This window comes from Typha latifolia, chromosome 6 (assembly GCF_019914945.1).
Source record: "Typha latifolia isolate L0001 chromosome 6, TyphaL0001v2, whole genome shotgun sequence".
In the NCBI taxonomy this organism is placed as follows: Eukaryota; Viridiplantae; Streptophyta; class Magnoliopsida; order Poales; family Typhaceae; genus Typha; species Typha latifolia.
This window is the reverse complement of record NC_133091.1, coordinates 5,409,713-5,425,389: the sequence shown is the minus strand read 5'-3', so window position 1 is coordinate 5,425,389 and position 15,677 is coordinate 5,409,713. Positions and strand designations below refer to the sequence as shown.

Genomic DNA, 15,677 nt, shown 5'->3' with positions numbered 1-15,677 from the left:
AACTTAATTAACAATTTCGTGTTGAATTTTCTCAATAAACTGCGAAACCAAAATATTAATAAAGACGAGTTTTGTCAATAAACTGCGAAACGAAAATAAGAAAGACGAATTTTGTAAATAAACTTCGATAACTTAATGAAAAAAGAAACATTAACATTACATCACAACTATTCATATCTTCTCACATTCACTAAAAAAATGGTAGTCCCACAAAATCAAGAGAGCTTTCTCAATAAATAGCCGCACAAATCCTTACAAACTAAAAATATCTTTACTACAGAATATGGACAAAAACAAAGAACTCCGACAAAAATTTAAGAAAAAAATTTAAAATAATAATCTCAATGCTACTAGTCGAAAAAATAGAGACAGAGATCTTGCTTGCTTACTGGTGATAAAGAATACCTTTAAAGGGAATCTTAGACGAGATTTTGAAGATATCCTCTAACAACTCTTTTTCGTTATTTATGTACGAATAAAGATAATAATAAAAATATTACCTTTTTATTTCAAATTAATAATTGAGGCAACAATACTCGAATACAAAAAAAAGCAAAATTGTAAGAAAAATAAGCTAAAAGCCTCGAGTACAAAGAAAACTGAAAATAATCCTAGCCAGTCAAATCAAAAATCATAAAAAAGATGAGACCATAAAAATGGAACTTTGCACAAACAATTTCCCGGTTCTAAAGATGCTCTTCTTTCCTTCCGTTTTTCAAAATCTTTTGTTCTTCCCCAGAGAAAAGATGCATTTTCCGTTGATGGTGATACTAAAGCCATACACCACCGTTGATCTATACTGTTCAGGTATATATCTAAGCAAATGCAAGAAATTTACCTGAATTTTTCATTTAAAGAGGTAAATAGAAAAGATTTGCCCATAACTTGCAAACATAGTAGATACACAAACTCGTATATCATGAGAAGGGGCTCTCCAGAGTAGAATCAACTGCTGCTTCTAGCTGATACACAGATTTGAACTTTTGATCTGAAGCTGTACCAAATAGAGAATAGAAGCTCCATAAATAGTCTAAATTGGGTATTAATTCAACCATGTTTCCCAGCTGTTAGAGCAATCCAGATCACTACACGCATCAATATCCCCTGGTCCACTTACAAAGGCGTGTTAAAAGTTCAATAATTGCAATGAAACTCTGTCAAAACTTAACCATCAGTTAGGCAGTAAAATCATGACATGATAAATTTTTAAGATCATATTGGCCAGAGAAAACTGGACTACGTTCTTAGTGGACAATTGAAGTAGGCTGATCTGAGAATGAAATATAATTCTAACAAAAGCACATTGGAACACACACTGCTCCAGAAGTGAAATGACATCAAAATACTTGCCAGAATGCTAAAACAAGTTATAACATGAGTTACACCACAAGTGCTCTGCAGTCCAGCCCTGATATCTTATACGTAACTGTCAATGAGAGACTTTCTCATCTCATCAACAATTGAGGTTGGTTGCGCTTCTCTCAGTTTGAAAACGCTCTCAATGACAGAGAGCTCAGTCGCCGTGGTGTCCGAGCCACAGAATGCTGTCCAGTCATTGACAGTCATACCAGCAGCAAGAACATCACTACCTCTGTTGACTGTTCCAGCTACAAGAGGGACTTGGAGGAGTGTGGAGAGCTCATCAAGATCCTCAATGGATGTATGCGGATGTACCTGTTCGGTTAGTAAGCCCAGATATAAGTTATCACATCTGACCTAAATAGTAACAGTATAATATATCATCCTTAGTAACTTACCAAGCCCCCTCTATTCGAAAACACACAATAGCTTCCAACTAGAATGTTCCCAGCTATTGTCTGTCGAAATACTTCTACTCCAAGTACATCTGCAATGAGCTCTTCGGTTTCCTGTGAGGTGGAAAAGGAAGAAAAAAAACCAATGAGCTGTGCACTTATGCAAAATCATAATAAATCTAGGAAAAGCTAACAGAAGTAAAATACAAGATCCATATGACCCAGAGGGGTTTGAATTATGCACAACGACAACATGGATATAAAAGGCTAGTTCCTTATGGAATTAGAAGATCTTTTCCTACACTCCATCACAGTCTGAAGCTTCAGTTAGACATAAACGAACAGTATACAGTACCGCTAGGAAACCAACATTGTCATGTACTAGCCTTTACTGTCTTTTTAATAATTCCCCTTCAATCCTAATTACATGAAAAAAGAAACTTACTCTGTCCAGATCAGGATGTGTAAGAGCAACATGGTCGTTGCAAGATATGCAATTCCCCAGAGCAGATAGTCTTTCATCAATTCGTTGAACAACAACTTGATCAGGCAGACAATTTCTCAGATGTTGAAGCTCTACAGAAGGAAACAACAAAAAGAAGCAGACAATGTTAGAATTTGTATCATTATACTGAGGTGATGTGCACAATCGCATTGACACACTAATTGATGACTGCAACTTGTTCACACCAAGTCATATTGGGTCCTTTACTCCAAAATAAGTGCCAACATGACATAATAGGCATATGAGTACACTAATACAGCAGTCCAGCCATACAATAGGACGATAGTCAATACAGAATCAGATCAAGTAATTAGGATTGACATCGCTTTCTTGAGATTTACGTCCAATCATGTCTAGAAACTGAGGACAAGTTTCTGACATGACTAAATGGAAACCGAGTCTTTAAAAAATGTGAACATCATTTTAATCAACATTATTTAAGTAAGGCCTAAGACATCTATTATCTCGTCATTTTCAGATCCCAGGAGTATGTCAGATGAAATAACCTTGGCGAGATCCATTTATGTCGTTAATATAGGTCAGAAGGAATAATTTCTTGACATAGAATACACCAAGGGCAATTTATATAGTACCTCCTGAGAAGCAATTGCTTCTTGTATAGATTGTCTACTAACTTTCTATAACCATAGACTACCTTATCCTCACAAGTTACCTGTATTTCTCTAAGTGACCCCCAACAAACTTCCCCCTTTTCTCTATCTCTATCTCAATGATGGGGAAGCTTCATAAGAAGAATAGTTGTATGAAAATAAGAAATTGTTCATCGGTTCTAAAACACTGAACAGAAGGAAAGAGAAATAAGATTAAAAGATCAATATTCGTTCTATTCCTTGATTATAGGTTGACAGGTCTTTATTTAAAATGTCAATGATAAGTTCATACCATTCAGTAATTTATGAAGAACTGAACTCAAAAGTGAAGTCTAATTGTAGTATCTCTTGCTTACAGAATCCTACTAGGAGTCATTTTAGTAATTACAGGGGGTAATTTTCCACGTCTCATCAAGCTTCATTCAATTATAAAGTTACAAGTGAGATCTAGATAAATCCTTAAAGTAGAAGACTTCACATACTTCATACACCTTCAGCACTTCCAACCATCAGATTTTTACATACTTAAAATCCCTTAGATTAACTGCTTGAATCTTACATCTTGCTTTCACGATAGGTTAGCAACACCTAAAATCCAAAATAGTAAGATTTGACATATCTCAGCTTTATTAAGCATTCAGTAAATCCATTGATGCAAAGTACCTCAAGAAACAACTACTCCGATAGAAACGTATTAGGAACAAAACTAACATATTCTTAGAAGTTAGAAGTGCCTCAGTTAAGGTAATAGATCAAACATAGAAGATAGAAAAACAATTACTAACATAAGCAAAAGAGCTTCAAGAATCAATCATTAATCATTATGCGATAGTACTTACATACAAGGTAGCTTGTTAAAAAGAATCCTCCTGAAATCAAAGGTAAGCACAAAAGAAAGAATACCTTAATCTACCTTAAAGTAGCATCACATAGAAATTCCATGAACAAAAATATGACAGTTATATATGCAGTCATAATTCATTCTCAAGGGGTAAGAATGATTAGACACTATCAGCTTACCAATATCTATGTCTTGAGTTAAGGACCTCAAGGTAATCATCCATTAAACATAAGTCTAAGCAGTTCAACTTAACATAAGAAATCAATTTCCATGTTATCAATAATTGTATAAATTTTCAACAAATGCATACCTTGATCGGTGGTAGTGTGTGGAAGGAGCAGCCCATTCTTGTTTCCTAAGTCAACACAAAAGGCAATAACAGTTACATATGAAAAGAAATTCATACTTCTTGTGAACATTCCATCAGAATACTAACCAGCACAAAGTCGCCCAATTATCCGAGTCCCACCTATAGAAGTTTTGACCACCGGAATAACATCAGCAAGCTCAGCTTCAAAGGCACTGCAAATTGTTCACGTAAACCAGTAAGCAACTAAAAGTCTCATCAGAAATCAAACAAATCACTCGCAACCATCAAACCTGTAGAAATTCTCCGATCCACCAATTGCAACCAAACAGTACGCATTGGTCAACTTCGAGAAGACCCCAATTTCACAAGAATTTTCAAACTGAAGCCCTGTAAAGGCCCAGAAACAAACTAAATAGATTGTTCATGGAACAAATAAAAATAGGCACTATCTTTGCGAGCAGATGGCGATATAAATGATCAACACCAAATGAGTATAACTAATTCATGTCTACGCGATTCAAACATACGAGTAGCCATTGGCGAACTTCCCGCAAAAGACTCTTGAACACCTGCTTTAGAAGAAAAAAAAAAAACTCAACAACAAAATGCTTATTTTCACTCGCTTATAAACACTCAAAAGGGGGCAGAAAGAAGGAATCAAGGAAATAAAAGAGAAAAGTTCGGAGCTTTAGGTGTTCCACCTCAGAATCCGGAGCGGCGAAGGGGTTCGGAGAGACGAAGCGATGGAAAGAAGCGGGAGCGAGGGGGTGGAGAATACGCGATGATACGATGGATGACTTCTCTACTCGCTGGATTAGGGTTTCGAGCGAGTTCAATTTATAGGATTTGGGTTTTTGGGGGAAAGGGTGTATGGGAATTTCTTCCGACGCGTGTGATGCCAAAAAGGGAACCGTGGAGAGAAAGAAAGCTAGCGTGCTTTCCAGGTTAACCCGCTTAAAGGACGGATCGGGTCGGGCAAAGATAAGTTTATCTTGCTACTAACGGGCTCACCCGACCCGTTAGGCTATATATATATCATATATGTACCCTTTTAAATTTTGTATTGACAAGCATACCCTTCAAACAAATTGTTTTGTACGCAAGCGAAAAGTTTTCTTTTGATGGCTGTACGTTATATTGTGAATCATCATGAGGGCATTTTGGGAATAGGAATATTTTATTTATATTCCTGTGTATAGAGGGTGGGTTTATTGCTTTCCCAAATCCAAATCCTCTTTGGGCTAGCAGATGGATTTATGGTATCAAAACAAGTGCTCAACTCATGTGGAGTGAAAAATCTCTACTATAAGGTTTCATCTTTTTCCAATTAAACGTGTATTATTACAGACAATGATGCACTATTATATGACGTAGGAAAAGGAAAAAAAATATGGTTTTTTAAAATCTTCTCCATTAAATTAAGATAAGTAACTCTTTAAGTTATTTATTTATTGGTTGTGTGATTTTTTTATTTCTATATTAAAAACTTCGGTTAAGTAATTTATGCCACAATGTCATCTACAAATAATATGATCTTATTAAGCAATTCATCTACAACAAGTGCAAATCCATTATTTTTATATAGCTATCTAAATATTGCATATAGTGTAAGTGGAAAAGAATGGTGGGTTTATATAGATAAATTCATTGAATGCCCCACAATTAATGATCTATTATCTATTAAAAATATGATGGATTAGTGTAGCAATAATTAATATGTAGTGGCATTATTATTGAATGCCATTGAGCAAGATTTGGCAGCCCTTATGTTCAAGTCTACTGCTAAGGAGATTTGGGATCATTAAGTGAGAGGTCAGCAACGATCTCTAAAAATACCCCTCTATTGAACGAATCAAATAAATCTTCCCCAATATCTAATATTTTGGTCTCTCATATATCATATACTCAGACAATTATTTTAGAGAGATGAAAATTATTATGAACAAAAACTAAATCTTCTACCTACTGTGAAATGATCATATTGTTATTTTAGTAAGTGAATGAAATAATATGTACTCCAACCTCTCAAAATATGATGTTGAACACATTTGTTCGAGTAACTTAAGTGCTAATGTTAAATTAATTTATATTATTTTTAATAATTAGGTCACACATGTAAATAACTAAAATGTATATGCTATAATTTAAATAAGCTTAAAATTTAGTGATTCAACATATTTTTCACTTTTTCAAATCACATCACAAATAATAAATACACTATTAACCCTAGTTCAAAACCAAACACTAAATTACCTTAGCCTAGTTAAAGGTACTTAAATGAATTTAGGTCAGCTAATCTAGTTTAGAGCTTAGCCACAAACCAAACAAGGCCGAAGAAATATCTTTTAATGTTTGTTTAAGCAAGCCCATAATTTTTTTATGGGCTTGGATGATGTGGCTGCATACATGAACTAAAAATTTTCACATAAGATTATTGTTAGGTTTACTTTAAAACCTTTTATTAAATCCTTATTATTAAGCATTTACAGCTTTTTCCTCAAGTTAGCTATTTTCATCTGAAACCATCATGCGAAATGATCAAGAAACTAATATTTGATTTGAATGTAGAGAATTTGTAATGTCTCTCTTGCTCCAAACTCTTTCTTATCAAAGTCCAGTTATTAGCATATAGTTGACTAAATTTTGTCAAATTTGAAAGAGTTAATACTTGGGAGCAAAACTTTTCAGCCCATAATTCTCCAATTGTTTGCACATACATATACAATTCATTCCTCTGATCCCTTTATATTGCAGATAAGAATGTTCTGCAATAAATCAGAATGTCTGCTGAGCGAAATCAACCAAAACAGCAGGAAAGATAGCGCGAAAATTTACTTCTTTTCTGCATATTAATGAGAAATTAATAGTTAGAAGATGCCACAGTGTAATGAGTAATCTTGAGTATGAATAGATTAACAAACTTATATTTTTCTTCTTTAATTAACTGCTCAATAGCTAGTAAAAAGCCCTACATTTTACCTTCTTTGGCTTGCCAGGCATTAAATAACTCACAAACATTGAGATATTCATTATTACCTTTCCATTTCTTGAGGTTATGAAATTACTAGAATCACCGATCTTGATCACACCAAAAGCTATATCACCTTATGAACTATATAAATCGTCTCAACTGAAAGGAGAACTGAAAGGAGAACTGAAAGTTTCTACTTCCTCTCTATACTAGATGGATACCTCTCAATGTCAAGATATGTATATTGAGTGAGTCAGAGTTAGTAACTATCTAAACACGGAGACACCTCAGAGAAGTCTCTAGCAAAATTCGATACTTCCTTTAATATGCACATCTTCTTAAGGCTGGTGATGAAGATAGCCTTTAATTTTATAACCTTCGAAACTTTAGCTGATCTTTCCTTTAAATAAGCTGGCTGCCACTTCCACCCTATATGTGATTATACACCAAAGATTTAGTTTGTATTTTTTAGGCATTAATTTCTTTTCGCCAAGCTTTCTAAACAATCTTGAGCATCTCTGCCACTTCCACCCAAGATTTCTCATGCTTGAAGCTTTAATAAATTATTAGTCTACAAACTTTCTATATGAAAAAAAAGTCCTAGAGAGATCTTTTGACTTGGAACAAAGGAAAGTCCTAGGACCTACTTATCAATAGAGAGATTAGAGATAGCTTATAAAGGATCAGAAAAGATAGAGAGGAAAGTAGGTCATTTGTGTCAACCCTCCAATGGATTTCTATAAGAACTTGTCTCCTATAAAGCCAATTTGACACCTAAAAGAACTCTTTAGATAAGATAAAAACTACTTTTAATAAGAAAAAGGCTAAGACCTAAATTAAAATTCAAAGTAATTTTCTTCATCATTTCCTCTCAGCAGTCCAACATTTTCTCCTCTACTAATAGAATTTCTTTAATACTTTTTCACTCATCCACCAAAAACTCTGTTAGTATCTCATCAGTTTTGTTCAGAGCCTCGAGTTTCTACTATTATGAATGATAGTAAGTTCTAGATACTTTTTCTCAAATTCCAAGAAAATTCATTGATCTTATAAGAAGTTAAACACCCTCAATCAACTCTAATAAAGCCTATTTTGACAGCAAAGTGCTTCTCACCAAATGAATTAATCATTGACTACACTAGAATAGATAATAGAATATCGAAAATAAATAGGTCTAGACAAGTTTTAAACACATCACCTCTAGAAAAGCTAGCTATAATACCATGTTAAATAATTGATTGATCTTAATCTTTTAGAGAAGATCAAAATTATCTTTGAGTTCAAATGGTGAAGTCAGTAAATTGAACATTTTCTGTGTTCACTAATGAACTAGATGTAATAGACAGTTAATGTTATCAAGTCCTACGAGGTACACTTTATATGTTTAACTGGATAGGTTCATGATAATTAGAGCAAAAGGAGACATAATTAATGCACTTAGACTTCCTTAATTGTAAGGAAAAAGAAATCACAAGATAATCAACTCAAGAGCCTCAATTTACATGAGTAATAAAATCAAACACGGAGAGTTAATAGTAGCCATGAGTTAGTTCTTGTGCGTGTTAGTTGACGATAAAGAAGTATTACATACAAAAAGATAAAAGTTACAACAAAGAAAATATCTAGGTACTAATAAGATCATCTGAGAATCGAAGAGAAGAGAGGATTATTACCGGTGGACGATCATCTTGGTAGCGCTGATAGGCCATGAGTTCTTGTTCTGCTCCAATGCTCGCTCGCGTCATCTCCCTCTTGTGCTGCTTCCTCTTGGCACGAGCTTGCGAGAAGACCAGCGAATAGTCAGGCGTGCCCGTCTTCTGATCCCACCCTCCAAATTGAGGAACAGACATCCAGCCATTCCTCTAGAAGACAAGCATAAAACCCCCCCACCCCTTCAACAATTAGCTAGCTACTTGAAAAGCATTCATTGGTTCAATCTTAAAATTACTCATAGCATAGGATTACAGTTTGGATCAAGAATAAACTTCTAAGTATCACTACATTGAAGCAAATGTGATAATGCCAAAGAAAAAGAAAGTGAAGTAACCCATTATTAATACTAAGTTTATCCGGAATATTGCACCAAGAGGAGGGGGGAATAAGGAAGAGGAAGCAGTCTCTGGAGTACCTTATCGTGGTTCGCCATTGACGAGATTGTGGAGAGGAGGGTAGGGATCCTTGCAGTATGGTGCTGCCAACTCTTTATATATATATTTTGTCGGGAGACTCTGGACGCCAGAAACTAATAGGGGATTCTCCGCTTTGTATGGGTGACCACTTCTCTAACGAGTTCTAGCCCAAAATGGGCTTGTAGCCCAAAGTTGGATAAGATTTCAAACGAAATCACTAGATGAGTCTTTTTATTCTTTTTTGCCATGTCATCTTTAGCATGCATGTTGTGTCATCTTCTCCCACTCCCTATCCTCACCTCTCCGGCTCATCGACGACGATCTTCCCAGCCGACCAACCACAAAATCCCTCACTCACCTCTTTCTCTCCCTCAACACCTCCTACCTCCCACATCCGGCTAAATATCTCCACCTCCATCGTCGTCCCCAGCCTTTCATCCTTGCTAGGTGTGGTCGTTCGGAGAGGGTGTAAAGGTAGAGACGGTGGTAATGGAGGAGGGGGTGAAAGTTGGATAATATCTGATTCAATATAATTCTGTATTCGAGCTTTTCCATCTACGAGTCTAAATTTAACTATCCATCTTCATATCCGAATTTATCCGTATTGTCTATGCGGATATGAATACAAGTAGAAGAATAGCATTTAGATCAATACATGAAAGAGATATTGATTCCTAATTTGACTAGTTTTGAAATATGAAACATACTAAGCCAAACTCAAATCCAAATTGGTTTGGAAAAATCAAATCATATTAGGTTCAGAAAAAATCGAACAAAAATCAAACTTCAAACTAAAAATTGAGTAGGAGATGAAAATTCAAATTCTACACCAACAATGAAAATCGAACTTAAATCGATGTGTAAAAATTCAAGAATGAATGGAAAATCAAAAGCCAAATATGAGGATAAAAAAAGTCACATCCAACAAACTAAGATACATTTTATTAACACGGAAAATCTCTCTTTGCAAGAGAGAAAATAAAAAGTATAGACCTGTTTAAAGTAGATCTATCTTATTTCACTAAGAAAAATAAGACATATTTACAACCACTTTTAAATTCAAATATCATTGTGTTAATTAAGTAACTTCTTAAATATGAACCGCATGATTAACTATCTTTATGAAGGAGACCGCCTCCCTTTAGTAAGCACTGAGCAACGGAAATGCAAGTGAGTCGATGGTGGTAGATATCAATAAACAAATTTTGCTCCTTTTGATTCTACTAAATCATCCTTAGTTGTAGCTTATGCAATCAGACACGTGCACAAATTTTTCTCACTCAATAATTGAATATAAACTCTGTAAAAGAGATAAAACTTTTTTAAGAATAGAGTAGAAATTCATACAGTTATATTTCTAATTTGTGTCTTAACATCTGACTCTTTGTCTTTAAGAAGTGAGGAACATCTATGATTCCTGCTAGGACAAGCAATTAAGAAATCTTTTTTTTCTTCTAAATTTGAACATTCCTTTTGTTAGCTTGAGAGTGTCGTTTGGACATACATGTGAATCCTAATACAATAATTGACCTGATTTATTTGCATGATCTAATCTTCCATAAACTATGTGGTTTGACCATACATGTGAATCTAATTTATACAATTTAAATAATATGATTTTGTCCACAAATTAATCATTTCAAAAGTATCGCTCTTGTAATCTCTTTTTCGGCGATTTCATGACAAAATAAAACTATTAAACAGTTCTCTAGAATTTATAAAATTATCTAAGTTCAAGACACATGAGTTTATCTAGACTTTTTGTAATAAATCTCTAAGAAGATCACAACCATAAAACAACATCGTGAAATGCATTTGATTAAACAAATTGATTCAGTAGTATCTTTTCAAATATAATCCCAAATAAATTTTGACAATTTAATTTGTAGCAAAAAGATCCTAGCACATATATACCATATCAAGTTTAAAAAAATATATGTAGATTCAATTTCAATGTCAACATAAGATTCTCCAATCTCTTGAGAGCTTTACATCCTCTTTTGATAGCTCCGTTCCCCTCTCCTCTTGCTACTTCAGTCTCTCATCCTTTCAAACTTGCTAGGCTTTCTCTTCACCCTTCCTTTCATGCTTGCTCTACCTCCCCTTCTCATGGCTTCTTTGAATGAAGATCTCCTCGAGAAATTCTCTGAACTTCTTTTTGGCAAAAAGAAGGAGGAGATCCTTCCGCTTGTTGAGGATAACACAATCCCATCTAGAAAGCCAAACCTCTATCTAATTGGTATGTTGGTAAAAGACAAACTATTTAATTTTGCTGGTCTCAAAGTGGCTTTATCTCAAGATGGAAACCTAGAGTGCTCTCTCAATCTTATTGAGACAGGAAAGTACATTTTCATGCTTGTTTCAAGCTTGAAATCCACAAATGGATAGTGCGGTTTGGAGCCTCGTGGTCCTTCAATCTGGACATATTTTCCTCTCACAATTCACTCCTAACCTCCCAATGGACAACTGGTCCTTCTCCCTTGAATTTTGGATAAAATTTCATGGTTTGCCACTTGATTATCTCTCAAAGAAGATAGCATTTGAACTGGCTTCTAGGGTGAGTGAGCCTGTCTACATGATTCTCTTGACGACTCAAAGCGATCCCGACTTATTAGAGCTAGGGTGAAGGTTGACATCTGCCAGACTTATCGGAGCTAGGGTGAAGGTTGACATCTACCCATGATCCTTTGTTCCACATTTCACATGCATTGTGCAGTGGATGTGAAGTAGTCCCAGTCTCTTCCTAGTTCGCTATCAATCTCCCTTCTTAATGGTTCTACCCAAGACATTCAGGTTCGTTATGAGCAACTTCCTCACTACTACATTTTTCGTGGTCCTATAGGCCATGAGCACGCGAAGTTATGTAGCATGGTGCCCCTGAGCTAAAAGTAAGAATGAGTTCCCGATTCACATGCATGCAAAGTTGCTTGGAATACTTAAGCCCAATGTTCCCGCCAATCCAAGTCTTATCCGTGCTCACGAAAGTCCAAGATTTTCAAACTTCGTTGGTGCGTTCGAACGTGGCCCGGGTGCGTTCGAACGGCATGACTTGATCTCAGGTGCTTTTGAACGGGCCCGAGTGCATTCGAACGCGACAACTTGAATTCTTTAGGTTGCATTCGAACGCGTTTGTGAATGCAGCTTTCGGTCTGTGTGAACGCAGTACCCGCGTTCGAACGCGTTTGTGAACGTAGCTCTCGGTCTGTGTGAATGCAAATACCCGTGTTCGAACGCGTTTGTGAACGCACCGCATTCGAACGCGTTTGTGAATGCGGTGTGAACTCAACAGCTTTTCTCTAATAATCTTGCAATTCTTCAAACCAGAGATATTCTAGACTTGTATAAAACTCATATACATGTAAAAATACACTTAGAATATTTTATACGCAATTGCCAATAATTAAAAACCTAACAAAATCTTTTGCTACAAATATCACCAATGATGGTCTTCACGACCTTAGGTTCATTGGACCGGCCTTCACCTAGTCAAACAGACGAACTACCGGCCACAATCTGTGAGCATCTTGACAGAACCATAGCTTCACCGTCTTAGTGCTCTTCCTTCGCTTTGGCCCATGTCCTTCACCTGCCTACTGTTTCCAGTGATGACAACTCTATTTTGCTTACTGCTATCCCTGAATGGAAGTGGTTAACTCTATATTTCTGTTTTAAATTTTGGTGGACGAAGATTTACTCTTTTACAAAATTTTGCATACCTATCTGGACTACTTCCTTTGGCTCTAACAAACCACTTTCCATTTTTCTATCCTCCCTTATAAACCAACTCAAAAAAATAGGCTCGAGCAGTGCTAGCAATCTTAATAAGCAAATAGTTGTTGTGGAAAAGCCGATTCTCAACATCAAATCTAAACCTGATGAGTAACATGATTGGTCCTTTAAAAGAGGCCTCAGAGCGAAGCATGAAGTCCTCAAGCAAGAGCCGTACTGGCATCAAAGATCCCTCATTAGATGGCTTAGTTGCGATGATCAAAATAATAATTTTTTTTTTCACTCTACCACTTATATCCGTAAGAGGAAGAACATGATCTCTAGTCTTTTGCTTAGTAGCGGGCAATGAACTCTACAACCTCACCTCATCCAAAGGGAGTTTGTCTCCTTTTTCTGAAACATTTTCTCTTCCTCAAATCTAGAGCCCTCGGCTAACTTTAGTCGAGTATATTGGTCTACTATTACCAAGATCCCCTTCTATGCTGCAAAAAATCTAGGGACCTGTTACTAACTAAATCTGGAACGATTTGTTTGTAAAAAAATTATAAAAAATATATGATAGTCCTACAAGTTAGGGTTCTTTTTGCTCTAGTTTTAGTAGATTTTAAATTTGGAGCAAGTAGTTATGGCTAAAAAGGTGAGGAAAGATCAAAATTGGGCTAAAATAGATAACTAACATTGCGATGGTAATTAGAGGGTGTCAAACGGCCGTGGGATGATAGAGGTCGATGTAGGCTAGGTGGCTCATAGAGGAAGATCGTGGCTAGGGTTCAGTAGCTTGATAAATTTCTAGGGTTAATATCTACTCCTAGGAAAGTGTAAGCAATCTACGGCTACGATTAAATAGTGAAAGCTGGATAAATGAATTAACTAAACTCAATATCATTCCGCACATGATGATTAACCCATGACCACTCCTATTTATAGGAGGTAGTGTCATAGAGGGTCAGATATAATTTATCCTATTGGGCTTACATTCTCTTTAATTTGAAATTAAAAGTAATAAATAAAATTGATTAATTGGACTTGACTAGACTCGACCTTTGTAGTCAAATCATAGCAATTTACCATGCTTCTAACACCTTGTCCTCAAGATGAGTAATCCCTAATGTCCTTATACTCGTAGAGTTGATTGTGTTAATTAGTGGACTCATGTTCATCCTCTTTGAGCCCACCTAGGAATATGGCGTTGGCTAGCTAGCGTGTACATTTATGATTGGGGGGGTAAAATAGTCAAGTCTGCTATGCTGATTGGTACCATTTGATTGCCACACCCTCCGAGTGGATTGATGCGAATGGGACCTTTTAGTCAGGCATGTCATCGTATGTGTAAACCTATTCCGCTACATAGGTCTAGTCTAGTGGGTCTTCTCTAAAAAATTTTAGGAAATAAAGCTTGACGATTTGAGCTTGAATCCCCAAGTGTTGTCCATTATAGCGAGCTGCCCGACCTCACGGTGGATGCTAGTCATGTGGATTAGGAGCCCACGAGTCTGGCTCGCATCGAGCTGAAGCTGCATATTGGTCTAGCTTAGTCAGCTAACGTGGGCCCACCGGGTCATTCCACCGGTCATCCTCAATCTCGTACTCAAGTCCAAAGTCATGCTCATGGGTTCGAAACTGATTTGCATGCGGTGGTCAAACTAGTTTACGAAAATTCTACTTACATGGGATTCATGCACTCCATCTTTTTCATGCAATTGCCCTAACTCTAACCTTAGGGCTAAAAACAAATTTCTATTTAGGGGTGACAATGAAGGTTGTTGTCGCCTTGGTGGTGCCTGAGTAGGGTTGCTAGCCAATGGCAATCATCATTCGACAGGTCCTCGAGATGTTAGAGTGGCGAGGGTGGAGGGCAAAAATCAAGCTCGAGCTTAATCTATTGTAACAACACCCATGCTGACATTGGCCCCTAGTGGCTGCAAATGGTTTCTATGGATCCACCATAGTGGAGCTGTAGCAATAGAGAGGCCTGAGAAAGCCGCCTCGACATGGATTGGCTAGGGTGGTATTGCTATGAGCATGGCCGTCAGGTTCGAGAATGCGACAATTGTCAGTAGCTATGGTGGTCATCATTAGATGGCAATCAGGCTAGGGAGGCTAACCGTGGCCATTGTGGTCATAGAAGGGCCGAATCCAAGGCCACAAGCTGCGAGTTGTCGACAGCAGCCTCCTTGACTGGTGATGGCACGAACGACCGGCCATAGTTCAAGAATGAGTCACCTGAGGAAGGGAGCGACAGTGGTGGCTTGGACTGAGAGGTTTAGATCGCTGCTGGTGGAAAACTAAGGTTTTGGGCCATAACTTCCATCACAGCTGAGAAAGACACCTTGGTAATCATCGCTAGCGATTGCTCCGGTGTCATAGCTATGGCTTAGAGGGTCTGCTTAGGTGGTCAGAGGAGAGCTCGTGGCCGATAGAGTTGGTGGCGTAGGCTGCAATTTGGACCAGGTTTTCCTCAACCTCATGGTTTAAAATTTCTTATCATGGGGGTGCCGATTTCGTCGTGGCCAGCAAGGCTGGTGGTGTAGGTTGCGCAAGCGGCACAAGGGTGGTGCTGGGTTAGGAGGGCTACTGTCAAGGATTGGATTGTCTTTTCAAACCTCTCAATGTTCTCCATAGTGGATTATGACCTTCGATAAATTTGTTAACGAGTCCACGGACTCGAGTATCGCTCCCGCCCACATAGGTGGTTCATTGACTATGGTGGTGATCACCACAGGGATAGATATGAGTTTTTAGTCTTTTATGGTCGTGATCACCTCTGGGTTAGCTTTGGATCGCATGTTCACCATCAATTGAGAAACAATAGCTTTGATACTACTAT

At 37.0% G+C, this 15,677-nt stretch overlaps 1 protein-coding gene across 2 annotated transcripts; it reads right to left on the bottom strand.

Moving 5' to 3' along the window:
• Positions 1 to 1,196: 1,196 nt before the first annotated feature.
• LOC140790343 (eukaryotic translation initiation factor 6-2) lies at positions 1,197 to 4,939 on the bottom strand. Of its 2 annotated transcripts, none has more exons than XM_073140376.1 (8): positions 4,723 to 4,939; positions 4,549 to 4,593; positions 4,312 to 4,408; positions 4,148 to 4,233; positions 4,022 to 4,066; positions 2,200 to 2,330; positions 1,758 to 1,868; positions 1,197 to 1,674 (listed from the first exon to the last, which is right to left on the bottom strand). In XM_073140376.1, the coding sequence occupies exons 2-8, from the start codon at positions 4,556 to 4,558 to the stop codon at positions 1,417 to 1,419; spliced, it is 738 nt and encodes a 245-aa protein (XP_072996477.1). In that variant the 5' UTR covers positions 4,559 to 4,593; positions 4,723 to 4,939; the 3' UTR covers positions 1,197 to 1,416. The 2 variants fall into 2 exon arrangements, with proteins under 2 accessions (XP_072996477.1, XP_072996476.1); XM_073140375.1 differs by having other exon boundaries at positions 4,549 to 4,590.
• Positions 4,940 to 15,677: the final 10,738 nt, after the last annotated feature.

Bases quoted from the DNA above. Each gene is read 5' to 3' on its own strand.
- LOC140790343 (XM_073140376.1), bottom strand. The intron at 1,869-2,199 runs GTAAGTTTCTTT...TCCACCTCACAG, and splicing joins CACATCCTGATCTGGACAGA to GAAACCGAAGAGCTCATTGC. The intron at 1,675-1,757 runs GTAAGTTACTAA...CTAACCGAACAG, and splicing joins TTTCGAATAGAGGGGGCTTG to GTACATCCGCATACATCCAT.